The sequence below is a fragment of the Narcine bancroftii genome, chromosome 1 (genome assembly GCF_036971445.1).
Source record: "Narcine bancroftii isolate sNarBan1 chromosome 1, sNarBan1.hap1, whole genome shotgun sequence".
Taxonomy (NCBI): Eukaryota; Metazoa; Chordata; class Chondrichthyes; order Torpediniformes; family Narcinidae; genus Narcine; species Narcine bancroftii.
Genome location: NC_091469.1, coordinates 131747223 through 131767464, shown reverse-complemented (window position 1 = coordinate 131767464; position 20242 = coordinate 131747223). Strand labels below are relative to the sequence as shown.

Sequence of the window (20242 nt, the reverse complement as noted above, 5' to 3'; positions counted from 1 at the left end):
TGGGGCTTTGTTTTTTTTCCTCACTTTTTTCCTTTTTTTCTGGAGAGGGCTGGTATTCTTCTACCAGCCACTACTCCATCACGTGACTCCTCCTGCTCCTCTTTCTCCTGGGTCCATACCAGCAGCAGTGCAGATGTTATAACCCTCTTTCATTGATCCCTACACCCTTATTTTCTGAATAGTGAACAGTATATGTTACAAATTTACTGTTCACAAATATTTGTAACATGTACTGTGCATTTTCAAATCCCTGCTATTATTTCATATTAATTGGAATGACATTTGTGTGTAAATTTTTGCAGTTCAATTAACTCAAATGGGACAATTGGATTTTTAGTTCACAAGACTTGCCTCATTTTTGCATAATTCTTCAAATGAACCTTTAATATGTCTCTTTAGTGCCCAGCCAGGTAAAATTTCGGGATCAGGCATCACAATTCCCACCAAGAAGGCCTGCAATACAAGAAATTCCATGACCAAGTTTACATTATAGTGACACTAGATACCACAGAACACTTTTGATCACTGCTGGATTTTAAAGGATTTCTGACAAAGCATCTTTCAAACAATGTTGGGAAAAATTGTCCCAATATTTTCTAGTGACTATGTAATCAAAAATCTCCCACTTTCTCGTATGGTCTCCCCCAAAATACACATAGAAACATACATTAAAGAGATCAATAAAATCCTTCTTTAACTTTCTACTGCATCCAATGCAGAATGATTATTTTCTTTTCCAAAGAACTAGAATGTCATTTAAGAAATTAGGGAAAACTAGGGATATTTTTCTTAGGGACAAAGGAGTTTAAAAGTTGAACAGAGGCTTTCAAGATTTTAACTACTTCAGATAAAATAGGCAAGGAAATCCTGATAGTTAAATACCCTGATGGTTAAAAGATTAGTGGACAAAAAGAAGGCTTTGGACGAGAGATGCATGGAATTGTGAGGAAGACTTTTTTAAGAAAGTGGCACTGACCTAACAATACATCTCCAATTTCTGTTACCCCCCCCCCCTCCCCTGTGTCTCTCTTTCCATATCCCTCGTCCTTCTTCCTGCTCCCATCCCTTTCCCTTCCATCAGACAGCTACCCTTAGTCTTCTGCCCTCTTCCCATCACTTTGCAGCTTTTTTCTCTGCACCCTCCCACCTGTATCCACCCATTACCTCTTACATGTTAACTTGTGCTCCTCCCCTTCCCATTCTCTCCTCCCTACACCTTTTCTATTTGAATGTCTGTCTGTTTTTCTTTTTCCGAATGATGGGCTCAGGTCTGAAATGTTGGTTACCCTTTACTTTCTTCTGTGTTTCTCCATGACCTGAAACTTGCTACTGCAAGAGTGATGGAAGCAGAGATCAAGGATTTCAAAAGAAAAATTAACATGCATTCAAAGAAAGTAAACTTGTCGGGTTTTGGGAGTGAGCATGTGATTTCAACTAATTTGCAGAGAGCCAGCATAGCCAATTGGTTGGCTTCTCTGATGACGATGACTTTCTGTGGGGGAAATCAGACATGAGACTAGATGAAATGCACAAACCTCTACAGCAGGAATGCTGGTGCCTCAGAGCTCCGGGAGCCTATGTTTGATTCTGATCTGTAAGGAGTTTGCACATTTTCCCTATTGCTGGATTCTGATTGGCAAGTACTGAGAAAATGGCAAATACCTTGGTTTATCTACATTTGTTGCAGAGATTAGCTCTCAGTGGGGTAGTCCATATTTTGGCTCAAAAGTAAATTGCCAGGGGTTCAAAGGCCTATTAATAGATGGATTTGAATCCAAATAGATGGGAAAGTTACTAAAATTAACTGGACTTTAGGTCCTTGTCAGATGGATGCAAGAGGTACAAAATATTTGAAGTTTTTCTGTTCGCCACACATTGTTGACCAATGAACATGAACCAACCTTTCTAGCCCAATCATTTTCATTCCTTTGTTTAGGCATAGCGGATTATCCTAACAGCGAAAGTGAATGCTCTCTCACCCACTCACCCTTCCCCACCAGAGTAGGTAAACCACGAACCCAAGAACATGGGTTCAAGGTGAGATGGGAGAGTTTTAAGAGAGACCAGGGAGGCAACCTTTTCATTCAGAGGGTGATCCATCTCTGGAATGAGCTGCCGGAGAAAGCAGACACAACTTTGACCTTTGGACAGATTAATGAACATGAAGGGCTTAGAAGGACATGGACCAAATACATGCATGTGGGACTACCCCAGAATGCCAACTTGGTCCAACATGGACAAATTGTGCTAAAGGGCCTGTTCAACACTGTATGACTCTATGATTCTATTTACTACAAATAGGCTTGTCATTTTATGCACGTCATCTCTATTCAGCGTCCTCTGCTCCAAAGAAAACAACCTGAACCAATATTTCCTCATTGCTACAATTTTTAAGTCCAGGTAAATTGGTTAAACAAGTTTGCAGATGACACTAAGATTGGAGGCGTTATGGACAGAGAAGGTTTTCAAAGCTTGCAGAGGTATTTCGACCAGGTGAAAAATGGGATGAAAAAGGCAGATGGAATTTAATGCAGGTAAGTGTGAGGTGATGCATTTTTGAAGGACAAACCAAGAAAGGACGTACATGGTGAATGGTAAGGCACTGATGAGTGCGGTAGAACAGAGGGACCTGGGAATACAGATACAGAATTCCCTGAAAGTGGCATCATAGGTGGATAGGGTTATAAAGAGAGCTTTTGGCATATTAGCCTTCATAAATCAAAGTATTAAGTATAGGAACTGGGATGTTATGGTAAAGTTGTAAAACATTGGTGAGGCCAAATTTAGACTATTGTGTACAGGAAAGAGATCAATAAGATAGAAATAGTGCAGAGAAGATTTACTAGGATATTTTCCAGACTTCAGGAACTGAGATACAGGGTAAGGTTAGGACTTTATTCCCTGGAGTGTACAAGAATGAGGGGAGATTTGATGGAGGTATTTAAAATTATGAGGGGATAGATAGAGTAAATGAATAGAGACTTTTTCCACTGAGAGTACGTGAGAAACAAACAAGAGGAAATGTGTAAAGAGTGAAAGGGGAAAAGTTTAACATAGAATAATACAGTACAGTACAGCTCCACAGCCCCCCTTCCTTCCAAAAAAAACTCTAAACCCTCCCTACCCCATAACCCTCTATTTTCTTTCATCCATGTGTCTGTCTATGAGTCTCTTAAATACCGCCAAAGTTTCAGCCTCTATCACCGTCCCTGGCAAGGCATTCCAGGCACCCACAACTCTGTGTATTTAAAAATAAACTTACCCCTGATATCTCCCCTAAACGTCCCTCCCTTAACTTTGTACCCATATCCTCTGGTGTTTGCTGATCCTGCCCTGGGAAACAGGAGCTGGCTGTCCACTCTATCTATGCCTCTCATAATCTTGTAGACCTCTATGAAGCCTCCTCTCATCCTTCTACACTCCAAAGTGGAAAGTCCCAGCTGTGATACGACTTGTTTCTCAATCCAGGCAACATCTTGGTATCCTCTCCATAGCTTCCACATCTTTCCTATAATGAGGTGACCAGAACTGAACACAATACTCAAGAGTGGTCTTAACAAAGATTTGTAGAGTTGTAACATAACCTTTCTACTCCTGAATTAAATCCCTCTATTAATAAATCCCAGCATCCCATAGGCCTTCTTAACTATCCTATCAACCCGTGCAGCAACCTTGAGGGATGTATGGATTTGGACAACAAGGTCCATCTGTTCATCCACACTCTTAAGTATTATTAACCCTGTTCTCAGCCTTCTGGTTTGTCCTTCCAAAATCCATCACCTTACATTTATCTGGCTTGAAATCTATCTGCTACGTTTCTGCCCAATTTTTCATCTTGTAACCTTCGACAACCCTCAGTTCTATCCACAACTCCTCCAACCTTCCAGTAATTTGCAAACTTACTGATCTATCCTTCCGCCTCTTCATCCAGGCAATTTATAAAAATCACATAGAGCAGGGGTTCTAGAAGATTACTTGGGCACTCCACTAGTCATCGACCTCCAGGCAGAAAGTTTCCTTCAACTACTACTCTCTACAAGCCAATTTTTTTTATCCGTACAGCCAAGTTCCACTGATCCCATGCCTCGTAACTTTCTGGATAAGTTTCTTGTGGGAGATCTTGTCAAATGCCTTGCTAAATTCTATGTAGACCACATCTACTGCCCTACCCCATCAATTTCTTTAGTTACTGTGACAGATTATGTTATATTTTATATTGTATATAGATATGTGGCAGGTTTTTTTTTAGTTTAGGTCACATACAAACTCTTCAAAACATATCTCATTTAAAATGCCAGAGCTTTGCTCAAGCCAGACAGTTCAGCCTCCGAGTGCCTTTGCACAAACTTTGAAGAATGCCTATAAGGAGTTCACAAGTAGGTATTAATTGGACATGCTGTGAAAGAGTGGATTATTGTTTTGGAAAGCAACAGATGAATGAACTCAGAAGATTGGGTCCAGTGCTGCTGTCTGCAGAGTGCTGTTCTAAGAGGGTCATATGGTTTTCTCACAGAGAGAGAGAGAGAGAGAGAGAGAGAATTCAGTTCTACAGTTCAGTAGCAGCTGGGACTGGAACATGACAAGCTGGCAAGCTTGTGTAAAAACCCCATTTTGAAGATGGTTGTGAGTTCTTAATTCAGCCTGGTCAAAGCCCTTGTGGTGCATACAAGAGGAGAGGACTGGCTGTATAATGTTTCACTTGAAATAAGGGAAACATAAATGAACTTTGTGGTGACCTGAAAGAAAGAGGCTATCATCGGCAAGTTTCTTCAGCAAGACACTGAAGTGGCTGATTGGAAGGGATCAGTTGGGGGCTGTCCAATGAGCAACAAATCTTTCTCTGAAAACCGACAAGAACCTGCTTGAATGGTAACCATTTACCTTTCAAATACCAAAGCTTGGTGAAGTTCATAAATGTTACATTCTGTGCACAGTATAAGAATTGCCTGCAACCAGTGAACTTGGAGGAGAAGTGAGATTGGACAGTGAGTCAAAAGAACTTTTCTGAACTTAACACATACATTAAATACATGTGCGCTAAGAATTAGACGGGGGGTTAAGTTAATAACCATATAACCATTTATGGAGCGGAAACAGGCCATGTTGGCCTTTCGAGTCCGCACCGGTTCACTGATTTTGTGTGCCCTCTTCAGGCATTGGTCCCGGTAGATCTTCATTCAATAACGATGGGCGAATTCAATGCAGGTGGAATCAGTTGTAGAAATGTTTGTGATGTTGGAGGACTAACTGTCAGGGACAAGCCATGGCTCTCAGGTCTCTGGAATAAGTGGTCAAGATGAGAAGGGAGGGTGGGAAGAGGAAGGCTGTGTTGAGAGGAGATGACAGTGAGTTCAGCTTCCATCTCATTGTCGAAGAATTTTGCCTGATTATTCCCCAGGAAAAAAAAATTAGTATGGCAGGATGGCAAAAAAAGAAATTACAACCCTTCTTCCCAAGTACAGACTTTGAAGGATTAAATTTTCTTCTTTTCACCACATTCACACCAAGACCCCTGAAAATGATGAGCTTTCAGTCGGCTACTCTCAAAGTCTCCACATCTTGATAACAAATTCATCTGATCAAAACTGAGCGCAGCAATTGAACTATACAAGTTTCTTCCTAAGCACTCTACGTGCTCTATCCAATTCAAGTCCATTTGGAAATTTTTTCAGGCTCCAAGCTCTCCGGAATCCATTAAAAAAAAAAATTGCACTGCATTAGACCTTCAAACTTTCCGGCAATCCAACGATCATCACATTATTTCTTCAACTATGATTCTCTAGTGTCAATTTTTTGTAAAATTCTCCCCCCCCCCCAAACACTCCAACCCATAATGGAATCTTCCAACTTATTAACCACATCTTTACATTGATCCACTTCATGATATTCTTGTAAATTTTCAACTTTTTGAACTTGTATAGCAATAAGTTTTATCCTGTTTTTATGTTTAAAGAAAATTAAAACTAACTTTTGTTTAAGTAACCATTTGTCTTGGTGAATTTCTATTGCTGCTGGGTTTTGGGGTCCTCTGGGCCCAGAACATTATCTCTTCAAAAAACTCACTTAGACTCGTGGGGTATGGCCTTCCCTTCACAAAGAAATGCTGACTGTCCAAGTTGGCTGTTCTTCTCCAAATGCTCATAGATCCTATCCTTAAGAATCCTCTCTATTAGTTTGCACACCACTGACGCAAGATCACCGGTCTATAATTCCCAGGATTCTCCCCATTACCTTTTTTTTAAGCAAGGGGACTACATTTACCATTCTCCAATCCTCAAACACCTCCCCCGTGGTCAAAAAGGACTCAAAGATCATAGCTACTGCTCCAACTGTCTCTTGCCTCACTTCCCACAGCAACCTGGGGTATATCACGTCCAGTCCCGGAAGCTTATCAATCTCGATGTTTTTAAGAAGATTCAACACTTCCTCTTCCTTAATCTCCACAATGTCCAGCACACAGGCCCATTCAATCTCGACCTCACTGAGATCAAGGTCTTTGTCTCTTCTGAATACTGATGTGAAGTATTCATTTAGGACCTCCCCAACCTCCTCAGTCTCCAGGCACATGTTGCCTCCCTTATCCTTTAGCATCCCCACCTTAATTCCCATCATCCTTCTCTTCTTCACATACACATAGAATGCCTTGGGGTTCTCCTTAATTCAAGGCCTTCTCATGTCCCCATCGAGCTCTCCTAAGTCCTTTCTTAAGCTATGATATACTTCTTATTAGCTCCTCCTGTTTCCCACTTCCTATATCTAATGTATGCTTCCTTCTTCCTCTTGACTAGTTGCCTGACCTGTTTCATCAGCCACGGTTCCCTTTTCCTACCATCTTTTCATTTTCTCGGTCCCTAAACTTCCTCCACATTACTTCTGTGTTTTCACATTAAACATCTGTTTCCAATTTATTCTTGCTCGTTCCTGCCTCATCCTTTCATAATTTACCCTTCCCCAATTAAGCACTTTCCCATTTTGTCTGTTTTTATCCTTTCCCATAGCTATGTTGAAGCTAAGGGAGTTGTGGTCACTCTCACCAAAATGCTCCCTCACCGAGATTCCACCACCTGACCAGGTTCACTAACCAGAAACAGATCCAGTGTGGTCTCTCCACTAGTCAGCCAGTCTTTCTTGTATACACCTGACAAATTCAGCCCTATCTATCCCACTTGCAGCCAGTAGGTGCCATTGAACATTAAGGAAGTTGAAATCACCCATAACTACAACCCTGTATTTCCTGCACCATTCCAAAATCTGCCTGCTTATCTGCTCCTTGATGTCCTGAGGGCTATTTAGGGCCTATAAATACTCCCAGCACAGTGACAACTACCTTCCTATTTCTGACTTTCACCCCACCAACTCATTTGACACCTTCTGCAGCCTCCTGCAGAAGCCAATAGCCATGATACCATTCCTGACCAGTAATGCTACTTCCCACCACACCCCTTTTCTACCTCCTATCCTATTCTTTTTTAAAACAACTAAACCCAGATACCTGCATCAGCCAATCTTGTCTTTCCTCCAGCCAAGTTTCAATAATGGACACAACATTGTAGTTCCATGCACTGATCCATGCTCACCCTTTTTATTCCTAATATTCCTAGCATTGAAATCTTCCTTTGGCTTGGCTTCGCGGACGAAGATTTATGGAGGGGGTAAATGTCCACGTCAGCTGCAGGCTCGTTTGTGGCTGACAAATCCGATGCGGGACAGGCAGACACGGTTGCAGCGGTTGCAGGGGAAAATAGGTTGGTTGGGGTTGGGTGTTGGGTTTTTCCTCCTTTGCCTTCTGCGGTCTTCTTCAAAGGAGGTTGCTGCCCGCCAAACTGTGAGGCGCCAAGATGCACGGTTTGAGGCGATATCAGCCCACTGGCGGTGGTCAATGTGGCATTGAAATAGACACATTGAAACTGGCTACCTTTATGTTTTGCCTCCTGCTTGTCCTTTCTCATCAATTCAGAGCACATACTTTTGTCCTTCTACCTTCATCTCCACTGTCAAATTCTGATTCTCACCCTCTTGCTAAACTAGCTTAAAACATCCCTAACAGCTCTATCAAACCTGTCTGCCACGATATTGACACCTCCCCCCCCGCCCCCCCCCCCCCAACCCTCCAGTTCAGGTGTAGCCCATCTTTTTTTGTTCAGGTCAGATGTTCCCCAGAAGAGATCCCAATGATCCAAATATCTGAACCCCTGCCCATGCCCCAACTCTTCAGTATTCATCTGCCACAACTTCCTGTTCCTACCCTCCCTAGTTTAGGGAGAATGTGAGGGAGAGAGTGGACGAGCTATGAGCTGAGGTGGTGGATGCGGGCTCAATTTTAACATTTAAGAAGAATTTGGAAGGTTCATGGATGAGAGAGGTATGGAGCTATATGGTCAGGGGGAGGTCAGTGGGATAAGAGAGAATAATAGTCTGGTATGGACTAGAAGGGCCAAAGGGCTTGCTTCTGTGCTGTAATGGTCTCTGGTTCTAAGAAGAAAATCCTGACTCTTTTTGTCAGAAATAGGTTTGTGTGATTCATTCTGGTTTTTGAGTCAAGAATAACTAACAAAATCATTAGATGAACTTCAAGCAGCTATGGTGCAATTCTCACCATTCAGAAATGTGATAAGCTCTATGTTAATTCTAACTGTGTTAAAGGCGGGCTCAATTTTAACATTTAAGAAGAATTTGGTCAGGTACATTGATAGAAGAGGTCTGAAGGGCTCTGGACTGGGTGCAGGTCAGTAGGACTAGGGAAAAAAAAAATGGTTCGGCATAGATTAGAGGGGCCAAAGAGGCCTGTTTCTGTGCTATAGAGTTCTATGGTTCTAGGTCCACTAGTATGATAGTGAAACCAAAAGCAGTCCTTCTTTCCAGGACAAAATCTCAAGCACTATGACCACCTAGCTCCAACATTCAAATCTCCAATAACCCCAGAAACAGACAATTTACTTCAAGCTCCTAAATGGTAAGAGTGAGAAAAGGAAACCATTTATGGGTGTTCTCAAAACATGACGATATTACCATTAATTTTTGGATATCCAAGGAGCAGCATTTCAAATAGTGCTGAGAACCTCAAGTTCAGTTTTTGAAAGCACAAAGAAATCTAGGTTAAGTGATGAAAGACTGCAAATCCTTCCCACATTATCAAACATCTCCTGCCCAACCTGGACACATCTGCAAATCTCAACAAAACCTCAGAACCGATAAATTGAGAGAAGAAACAAGTCAGTCTTGAACCTGATGAAAAGGCCAAGAAGCAAATGCAAGTCTACTTTAGTTGTTACTTTCCAGTTCTAACCAGCCCTGAACATATTTTAATTAGTTTTATTGTGAAATAAAGCCATTAAAGGACCTGTTCAGAAGGCAGCCACAAGAGAATTAAATCCTGGGTAAAAGCCCAAAATGAAAGAATGTGGATAAGCAGTTAAGTTTCTGCCTAATGTTTTATCTGCAAGCTGTAACACTGCTCAGTGGCAATGCAGAATTAAAAGAACATCTATTCACAAATTCAGAGATTATAATTACCTGCATACTATCACCATGAACAAACACCTGGGCAATCGGCTCACATCGAACATAGATGCTTTCAATTTTTTCAGGTGCAATGTACTCGCCCTGTGCCAGTTTGAAGATGTGCTTCTTTCGATCAATTATCTTCAGAGTGCCATTCTGTTTAAGAAAGAGTAAGAAAATTCAGTTTTGTGTTTGTTTCAGGGATCCAGAGTTATAGATTTGGAAGATAACTAAAACTTGCATATGCTAGAACCTGAAACAAAAACAGAAATAATGAAAGAAGTTAGCGTTTCATGTCAGTGACTCTTACTCATTGTGACAGAGTATATAGATATGTTTTTGGGAGATAAATTAGGAAAGGTTTGCTAGAGTAGGTCACATACAAACACTTTAAAACAGATCTTATTTAAAATACTGGAGCTCTGCCCCATGCTAGACATATCGGCTCCACAGCTTTTGCAAGAGCTTTGAAAAGTGCTCAAGATACTTCACTAATGGAATATTGTTTGCAAAAGGCAACCAATGAAAGATCATGTTGGAACAGCAGATTGTCTGGAAGAGAACTTCTTGTTCTAAGAGGGTCATGTGGTTTTGCAAGCAGAGAGAGTGAGAGAGACACACACAGAGATCACTCGTACAATGTTCCAGCCAGCAGAAGCAGCTGGGACTGGAACAGGACAAGCTGGCAAGCTTGTGGAAAGCCCATTTGGAAGATGGCCTGGTCAAAGCCCTTGTGGTTCATGCAAGAGGAGAGGACTGGTTGTCTAATGTTTAACTTGGAATAAGTGAAACAAAAAAGAACTTTGTGGTGTTCTGAAAGAAAGAGGTTATCATCTGGAGAACCCTAGAGGGACAAGTTTCATCAGCAAGACAATTTGATTAAAAAGGAACAATAAATCTCTCTCTGAAAACTGACAAGAACCTTCCTGAGTGGTAACCATTTACCTTTCAAGCACCAAAGCCTGGTGAACTTAATAAATGTTAAATTCTGTGCACAGTATAAGAATTGCCTGCAACCAGTGACCTTGGAGGAATGTGAAGATTGGACTGTGAAACAAAGAACTTTTCTGAACTTACACACACATTACATACACGCTTAGAATTAGAAGGGGGTTAAGTTAGGTTAAGTAAGTCAATAGTGATAAGTTAAAATTTGATTCAATTTTCATGTTTAAAGATAATTAAAAGCAACTTTTGTTTAAGTAACCATTTGTCTTGGTGAATATCTATTGCTGCTGGGTTTTGGGGTCCTCTGGGCTTGTTACATCAGAACTGTTCATCCTGATGTTTTGATCCAATTTCTTTTAGTCAGTTGATAACATTATCATGCACCCTAAATATAAAGAGAAGAATGTCAATATCATAGGGACGAATAGCGACAGAACAACATTTCATCAGGTAGGGGAATAACTTTGAAACACCACAAAACACTTCTTTAATATTTTATTCAAAAATTTTCCATACATGTAATTAATAAACAACTAAACAAAACAGTAAATGTTTAAATTTAAGAAAACTTTATTCATTACATGATGGTTATAATCTCTCCCCTTCCCTCCTTTCCCAGATCCCTCACCCCCCCCCCCCCCAAAATTAAATATATAAAAATAATATAGTTATATGAAATTTAAAAAAAAGATAGCATCATGGACTGCTCAGAGGATCACTTTTCAACACACAGGAATCCAACAGAGTTTATATGATCAGTTTAGGGAAGAATATTAACACAGGTCTCAAGAGGCTGGAAGAACACCACTATGTAACGGCCAAGCGGGTGCAAAGTGTGGAATCGCAAACCATCGTTGGCGTGGTTCTGCAGGCGAGCGGAACCATAATGGACCATACGCGAGGGGTACTGCCTGCCGAGGAATGGCACATTCATTTGCTGAGTCTCCTGCCAGAACGTTTGGGACATTAACAAGGCTTCATTTAAACCTACCGGTCCTGTGGAGTGTAAGCAAACCCATAGTGACGTCCCACCTTATCCCATTGAGCCCGGAACATGCAATATATAAAAGAAGCTTGTAAAGTCTGAATAAATCAGTCTTGTATTGACTAATTTGGTTTGTGTGTGTGCATTGCTTTAGTAGCTCCACTGAAGTAGCTGCTACAATTGGTGACCCCAACTGCAAGATTCAGCCGAAGCTTGGATCTAGTTATCATGGACACAGCAGCAGTAGCTGCCTCCACGGCAGCAGTTAATGCAGTGGGACTTCACTTGCCTCCTTTCTGGTCCCATCAACCTCAGGTATGGCTTAATCAGGCTGAAACTCAGTTTCATCTTCATGGCATAATGGCAGAAGGCACAGAATTCTGGCACGTTGTAGGTGCATTGGATGCTGCTACAGCATCTTAAGTAAGTGAATTTATTACCAATCTCCCGGTGGAGAACCAGTACACCAGGTTCCGCTAATTTCTCCAGGACATGCTGGAATTGACTAGACATGAGCATGGCATACGGCTTTTAAACATGGAGGGCCTGGGTGACAGGAATTCATCGTATCTAATGAATGAGATACTTGCATTAGCGAATGGTCATTCTCATTGTTTACTTTTTGAAACTCCATTGCTGTCCAATCTCTGGGTCGTGTCACCATACCAATTGCTAACATGGATTTCTGCCATCCCCATGACGTAGCACGGGAGGCTGACAAGCTCTATCGTACTCCACCACAATAGTCCCGTTTTCACAACAGATCCATCTCTGTGTCCTACGAGCCTCCTGTATCCGCAGTTCAGTCAAAGAAGGAGGAATGCGCTGACGGGTGGCGAGAATGGTGTTTTTACCATCGTCATTGGGGAAATAAATGCCCATAAATGTGTCCCGCCATGTACCTATTACAGAAAAAAGGCGGGAAACGAAAAAGTCGGCTGCCAGTAGTGGCCTCGGCAGCTGGTGCAAGTACTGGCCTATTGTATCTTCAAGACGATGCTGGTAAGTGCAGGTTTCTTGTAGACGCAGGCGCTGAGGTCAGTTTGCTCCCGCCAACCTATTTTGAAAAAAACCCAACATCAACACCTGGCTCTTCAAGCAGCAAATTGGACTACCATTCCCAGCTTTTTCACATGACGGTTCACGATTGGAATAGGAGGGGCGACATTCCATTGGAATTGCATATTGGCTTCCATTGCATAGCCCGTTTTGGGTGCAGATTTTAAGGTCCCATTGAGAGTACAGAATCTTTACAAGCCAGTCAGATTGAAAGGCAAGGCCAAAAGTTCAAGGGAACCGTGGTTTGCTGGAAAAATTAGGAAGATGGTTTGGGATAAGAGGGGGGGGGGGGGGAGAGGACATTTACTTAAGAAGCAAAAAAATGGATAAGATGGATGATTATTACATAGATTGCAGAAAAAAACCTGAAGAAGAAAATTAGAAAGGCAAAAAGAAGGTATGAGGTGTCAATAGCTGATAAAGTAAATGTGAATCCTAAGGGTTTTTACAGATATGTGAATAGTAAAAGGAGGGTTAAGGATAGAATAGGACCGCCTGAAAATGGGAGCGGTGAACTGTGCAAGGAACCGTATCAGATGGGAGAGATATTAAATAATTTTTTTTCTCATCTGTGTTCACGAAGGAAAAGGACTTTAGACTATATGAGATAAGTGAGGCAAATGGCTTAGTTATGGAAAAGATAGGGATTAGTAAAGAGAGGGTTTTGGAGCTTCTAAAGTCAGTAAAAGTGGATAAGTCTCCTGGTCCTGATGGGATTTTCCCCAGGACGTTAAGGGAGGTCAGGGAGCAAATAGTGGAGGCACTGTCAGTGATTTTTCAATGATCACTGGAGGAGGGTTTGGTGCTGCGGGATTGGAGGGTTTCAAATATAGTTCCGTTGTTTAAAAAAGGTGCAATGTGTCGGCCGAGTAATTATAGGCCTGGAAATTTGACTTTGGTGGTAGGGAAAGTTATGGAGGATATTCTTAGAGATGGTGTTTATAAATATCTGGATAGGCAGGGATTGATCAAGAGCACCCAGCATGGGTTTGTGAAGGGGCAGTCATGTTTGACGAACCTTGTTGAGTTTTTCAAACAAGTGACAAGAAAGGTGGATGAAGGTAGGGCAGTTGATGTAGTCTATCTGGATTTTAGCAAGGCTTTTGATAAGGTTCCACATGAAAGGTTAGTAAGAAAGGTTCAGTCACTAGGAATAAATAGAGTAATAATAAGATGGGTCCAGAGGTGGAGGAGAGACAGCAGAGGGTCATGGTGGACAACTGTCTGTCAGGATGGAAGCCTGTGACGAGCGGAGTACCTCAAGGATTGGTGCTAGGTCCCCTGTTGTTCATAATTTATATTAATGATTTGGATGATGGGGTGGTTAACTGGGTAAGTAAATATGCAAACAATACAAAAATAGGGAGAGTGGTGGATAGCAAGGAAGGTTTTCAGGGATTACAGAGGGATTTGGTTTGTCTGGAAAATTGGGCTAAAAGATGGCAGATGGAATTTAATGTAGAGAAGTGTGAGGTGCTTCATTTCGGAAAAAATAATCAAAATAGGACATATGTAGTAAAGGGGAGGACATTGGGGAATGCACTAGAACAAAGAGATCTTGGAGTTATGATGCAGCATTCCTTGAAGGTGGATTCTCATGTTGACAAGGTGGTTAAGAAGGCATTTGGTATGCTGTCCTTCATAAATCATAGCACAGAGTATAGGAGTTGGGAAATGATGCTGCGACTGTTTAAGGCATTGGTGAGGCCAGGTTTGGAGTATTGTGTTCAATTCTGGTCTCCAAATTATAGGAAGGATTATAGATAAGGTGGAGAGGGTCCAGAGAAGATTTACAAGGATGTTGCCTGGCTTAAAATACCTAGAGTACAGAGAAAGATTGAAGAGGTTAGGACTTTATTCATTGGAACGTAGACAGTTGAGTGGGGAATTGATAGAGGTGTTTATAAAGGGAATAGATAGACTAGACACAAGTAGACTCTTCCCCCTGAGAGCATGGAAGGTTGAAACATGAGGACACAAGTTGAGGGTAAGGGCGCAAAATTTTAGGGGAAATATTAGAGGATGCTTCTTCACTCAAAGAGAGGTGGCTGAATGGAATAATCTTCTGGAGGAAATAGTTGAGGCAGAATCAATTCTTTAATTTAAGAGGTGACTGGATATATACATGGATAGGAGGGGGTTAGCGGGTTATGGGCGGAGAATAGGCAGGGGAGCTGGTGGAGCTGTTCGAGTGAACCGACGTGGACTTGTAGGGCCAAGATGGCCTGTTTCCATGCCATAAACTGTTATATAACTTGCTAGTAGATGTGAAGCGAAGGAAATTAGTTCATGCCACAACTTTTCAAACATACCCGTTGGTATGCAGCAAAGGGAGAGTTTTCCAGCTTGGGATACAAATGCTGCACAAGGATGTCTATGCTGCTCTGCTTGGCGAATTTCCTGGTATTCTCTCTCCTAATTTCAATACCTCCAAAACGGTCCATGGTGTGTCCCATTACATAGAAACTTCAGGCCTGCCAATTTATGCCAGGGCTTGTCGTCTTCCACCTGATAAACTGCGGCAGGCAAGCGCAGAGTTTACTGCAATGGAGGAATAGGTATCATTCAGTGCTCCAACAGTCCTTGGGCATCGCTGTTACACATGGTACCCAAGAAAACAGGTGGATCGAGATCCTGCGGCGATTAGTGTAGGCTCAATGATATAACTACACTCGACAGGTACCCGATCCCTCATATACAGAATTTTGCTGCCCATCTGCTCAATGCCATGTTTTCTCCAAAGTTGATCTTGTCAAGAGATACCATCAGATCCCGGTCCGTAAGGATGATTATTACCCCTTTCTGGCTTTTTGAATTTCTTAGGATGCCATTTGGGTTGAAAAACGTCGCTCAAACCTTCCAGCGGCTTATGGATGCTTTGGGCAGGGATTTAGAGTTTGCTTACGTCTACTTGGATGACAGCCTCATAGCCACTCAGTCCGAACAGGATCACCACCTGCATTTACTCCGCCTGTTCCAACGGCTAGAGGAATTTCGTCTTACCATCAATCCAAGCAAACGTCAATTTGGCAGGCCCACCATCAACTTCCTGGGACACAAGATCATGGCCAACGGTGTCTTTCCCTTATCCAGCAAGGTAGATGCAGTCCGTGCTTTTTCCCAAACCTACCACGGTTAAGGGACTGCAGAAATTTTTGGGCATGATAAACTTCTATCACCGGTTCATTCCAGCAGCTGCTGACATTCTTCGACCTCTGTTTCAGATCCTCGCCACCAAGCACAGAAACGTTACCTGGACATCAGAGGCAGAGGTTGTGTTTACGATGCCATACACACTTTGGCCAATGCAGCAATGGTCATCCATCCTAACCCTGACGCTACCTTGACATTGTGATTTATGGTGTGAAAAATAAAAAATTTAAAAAAAAAACAAAAAAAAACACTGACGCCTCAGATACTTACAGTTCCAGGGGACATTCATTTTGCAACCAACACTAACCTGGATGTTCTTCAGCAGTTTCAACATGGTGTCACAATCAGCAAACCCTGTTCCTACCAAATGGCATGTGCCCCCACCACTCCTGAACACTGATTTTGTTTTTGTATGCAGACAGGTCCCAGGAGCGCCGTTACAACAACCATATGAGGGCCTTTTCTGCATGATTAAGCAGGATGGGGTTGTGTATACTTTGGACATTGGGGGGCATTCGCAGGTGCTTAGTGTGGACAGACTCAAGCCTACCCATGTGGATCCCACTTCATTCATTCAGAGCCCCCAGCCCAGACGTCAAGGGCGTCCACCTCAGGCACACGCAGCTGGTGTTTTAATTTCTGGCGACGGTTCGGGGGGGGGGGAATGCAGTGCCTGTATAACGAGCCGAGTGGGCACACAACACAGTATCATGAACCGTCGCCAGCGTGGTTCAGGGGGTGTGCGGAACCATAACAGGGCAAAGGATTACTCAGGAAGGCGTGATTCCACTGCCATCCAAAGTTGAGGCCATTACCAAGTACACAAGACCAGCTACGGTTAAAAGCCTGCAGAAATTCTTGGGAATGGTCAATTTTTACCGTTGGTTTCTTCCGGGAACAGCTCATATCATGAAGCCTCTTGTCAATTTACTGTCCAGAAATGCCAGAACCATCCATTGGACTGAAGAGGGAAACAATGCCTTCTTGAAGATGAAAGATTTGCTGACTCATGCCGCTATACTCAGCTACCCAGTTTGAAATGCAGCCACTGCCCTTTCTACAGATGCTTCCAATATGGTCATATGAGGTGCACTTCATCAATGTGTCAAAGGCAATGGAAGCCGTTAGCATTCTTCAGCCACCATCTTCGTGAAGCAGGAAGAAATACAGTGCTTTTTATAAGGAGCTTTTGGTCACTTACTTGTCTATTCGACACTTCCACTATTTTTTGGAGGGCAGAGATTTTATTATGTATACCAAGCACAAGCCTTTAACACTTGCATTTTCCAAGTTCACAGAGCCCTGGTCAGCTCAACAACAATGGCAATCATCATTCATTTCAGAATTCTCCACAAAAATACGACATATTTCCAGAAAAGACAATGCAGTAGCTGATGCACTTTCCCGCTCTGCTCCACTTGAGGTTTTGTCTGTAGATCAAAATATTGACTATACACCTTTGGCCACAGCCCAACAACATGACCATGAGATGAATGCTTATCAGACTGCAATCATGAACCTGCAATTGAAAGATGTCTATTTTGGAGTTAATGGCAAATTACTCCTCTGTGATATATCAACGGGACATCCACGCACAGTAGTTCCAGCATCATGTGCATGGTCTCTCACATCCATTGATTAGATCGACCATTCATATGGTTTCAGACGGTTCATATGGCACAGTTTTAAAAACACATTACACAAATGATGAGATCCCGCAATGCCTGCCAAACAACAAAAGCTCAATGGCATAGTAAGGCACCACTATAATCCTTCCTGGCAGTTACTCAGCATTTTGCTCATGTCCACGTGGACATTATTGGTCTGCTTCCTGTTTCAAGAGGGTACCGTTACATTTTTACAGTAATAGACAGGTTTACGTGGTATCTCGTGGCCATGCCTAGGGTAGATGCTACTACAGACACTTGTGCTTAGGCATTCCTCAGTTCCTGGGTATCTCGTTTTGGTTTACCAGTTCATGTGAATTCGGATAGAGGACCACAATTTACTTCCATGCTGTGGACGGCCTTGTCTCACTTGCTCAGTACAACAATTCATCATATGAATGCCTATCATCCCCAGGCCAATGGAATGGTGGAAAGATTTCATCGACAACTCAAGTCAGCTTTGATGGCTTGGTTAGAGGGCCTGAATTGGGTTGATGAGCTGTCCTAGGTATTTCTGGGCATTAGAACAACTCTAAAGGAGGACCTCTAAGCTTCGTCTGCAGAGCTCGTGTAAGGCGCACTGATGGTGGCTCCAGGGGAGTTCGAGACATTGGAGGGAAGCCACAGTCTTTCACTAATGAAAGGGTTAAACCAGCTCATGTGGATAAATCTTCCCCACTGTCGCAGCCAACAGTTCCTCACAGAGGTCAACGACCTATAAGACAAACTTTTCTGCCAGTTCTTGGAGGAGTGGGGGAGTTGTGTAGCGCCACTACAACTCCCAGGAAGCATCAAACCAGCCATGTGACGTCAGTGCATGATGACGTCAGAGCGTGATGACTGTTAGGTCTGTTTTGTTCATGAATGAGTGAGACAAACACTAGACTGAGTCGAAATCAGGGTTCTTTGTTCTTTATTACCGGATTGTAACACTTGCAACTAACCATGTTAGTCGGAGAATGCATTCTGCCGTTATCAGCAAAATGGTGATTTTTTATACCCTTGGATACGTGCTTAGAACATCATCATATCATTACTTGTCCAATGACTAAAACTGTTGCTATCCTTTCCCTGCTAGCTTCCTGCCTCTCAATCCATCAATGTCTCTCTTATCTTGTAAGTACAAGGATGCATTCACATCTTGTTACTGCCCTGTACAGGGTAACTCCTTACACATTCCCATCTCATGATGTTTTACCTTACATGACGTCAGCCTGTAATTCTGGCTTTTAAAAGGTTGTATGGGTGATGAAGAGTAAATCTGTTTGATTCACTCTATAAACACCTTGTGTGGTTATTTCTTCATGTCCACTATGATTTCAGTGGGCACAATTTAATATCTTGATAGTTTCAATTTCGGTTTTGTTCCTTCTATATTTCCATATTTTACGTCAGACTTCACTATGGAGGTCATTAACAATATTCCTGATATTCAAAGGTCTCCAGGAATAGAACTAAGTAGTCAAGATTACCAGAGAGATAATGCTTAGTAAGCTGAATGGTCTGAAAGTATAAAGTCTCCGAGAATGGATGAGGTGCACCCACAGCTTCTGAAGGAGATGGCCTTGGAGATTGTAGAGGCATTCGAATTGATTTTCCAGAAATCAATAGACTCAGGCATAGTGCCCAAGGATTGGAAGGTCGCAAATGTAGTTCTGCTCTTTAAGAAAGGAGGGAGGCAGAAAAAAGGAAATTATAGGCCTATTAGTTTGACTTCAGTAGTTGAAGATATTGGAATCAATCCTCAATGACGAGGTTATGGAATACTTCGAGGTGCTTGGCATGATAGGTCCAAGACAGTATGGTTTCATGAAAGGAAGATCCTGCCTGACCAACCTAATGGAATTTTTTTTGAGAAAATCTCAAGTAGGGTGGACAAGGGAGAGGCTGTGGATTTTCAAAAGGCCTTCTATAATATACTACATAAAAGGCTGTTTAATAAGACAAGAGCATGTGAAATTACCAGAAAAGTAATAAATTGGGTAGAGCATTGGCTGATAGGCAGAATGCAAAGGGTGGGAGTAAAGGGATCCTACTCTGGTTGGTTGCCTGTTATAAGTGGTGATCCGCAAGGGTTGGGGTTGGGGCCGTTTTTTTACAATATATATTGATGATTTAGATTGTGGATTAAATGGTTTTGTGGCAATGTTTGCAGATGACACCAAGATAGGTGGTAGAGTACGAAGTGTAGAAGAAATTGAAAGCTTACAGATATTTGGACATCTTAGAAGAATGGGTGAAGAAATGGCAGATGCAATATAATGTTGAGAAATGTACGGTTGTGCATTTCGGTAGAGGAAATAAACGGTTGGATTCTTATTTGGATGGGGAGAAAATTCAAACCTCAGAAGTACAAAAGAACTTGGGGGTCCTCATGCAGGATAACCTGAAAGTTGACCGCCAGGTTGGATCGGCAGTAAAAATGCCTGATGCTCTGTTGGCATTTGTTTCAAAGGGGATTGTGTATAAGAATAAAGAGGTGTTGATGAGACTCTGTGGGGCACTGGTGAGACCTCATTTGGAGTACTGTGTGCAGCTTTGGGCCCCATATCTTAGAAAGGATATAGCAAGGTTGGATACTGTACAGAGGAGGTTTACCAGAATGATTCCAGGAATGCGAATGATAACATATGAGGAAGGCTTAGCAGTTCTTTGACTCTATTCATTAGAAGAAGAATGAGAGGGGATCTCATAGAAACATTTTAAATAATGAACAGATTGGACAGAGTGGATGCAAATAAGATGTTTCCCCTGTTGTGTGATTCCAGGACAAGAGGGCACAGTCTTAGAATTAAAAAGTACCAATTTACAACAGAGATGAGGAGAATCTCTTTAGCCAAAGGGTAGTGGATTTGTAGAATTTGTTGCCACCCATGGAGTCAAGATCATTGGGGGAATTTAAAGAGGAAATTGATTGATATCTAATTAG

General features: G+C 42.2%; 1 protein-coding gene across 16 annotated transcripts in view; it reads right to left on the bottom strand.

Annotated features, from left to right (window-relative positions):
* Positions 1-20242, bottom strand: part of acsl1a (acyl-CoA synthetase long chain family member 1a) — a 241795-nt gene that overhangs the window by 11590 nt on the left and 209963 nt on the right. For all 16 annotated transcript variants that reach the window (XM_069939945.1, XM_069939833.1, XM_069939872.1 and 13 more), the window contains 2 exons: positions 9514-9657; positions 352-453 (listed from right to left, as the gene is read on the bottom strand). In XM_069939945.1, coding sequence (XP_069796046.1) covers positions 352-453; positions 9514-9657 — 246 coding nt within the window. The remainder of the gene's footprint in view (positions 1-351; positions 454-9513; positions 9658-20242) is intronic.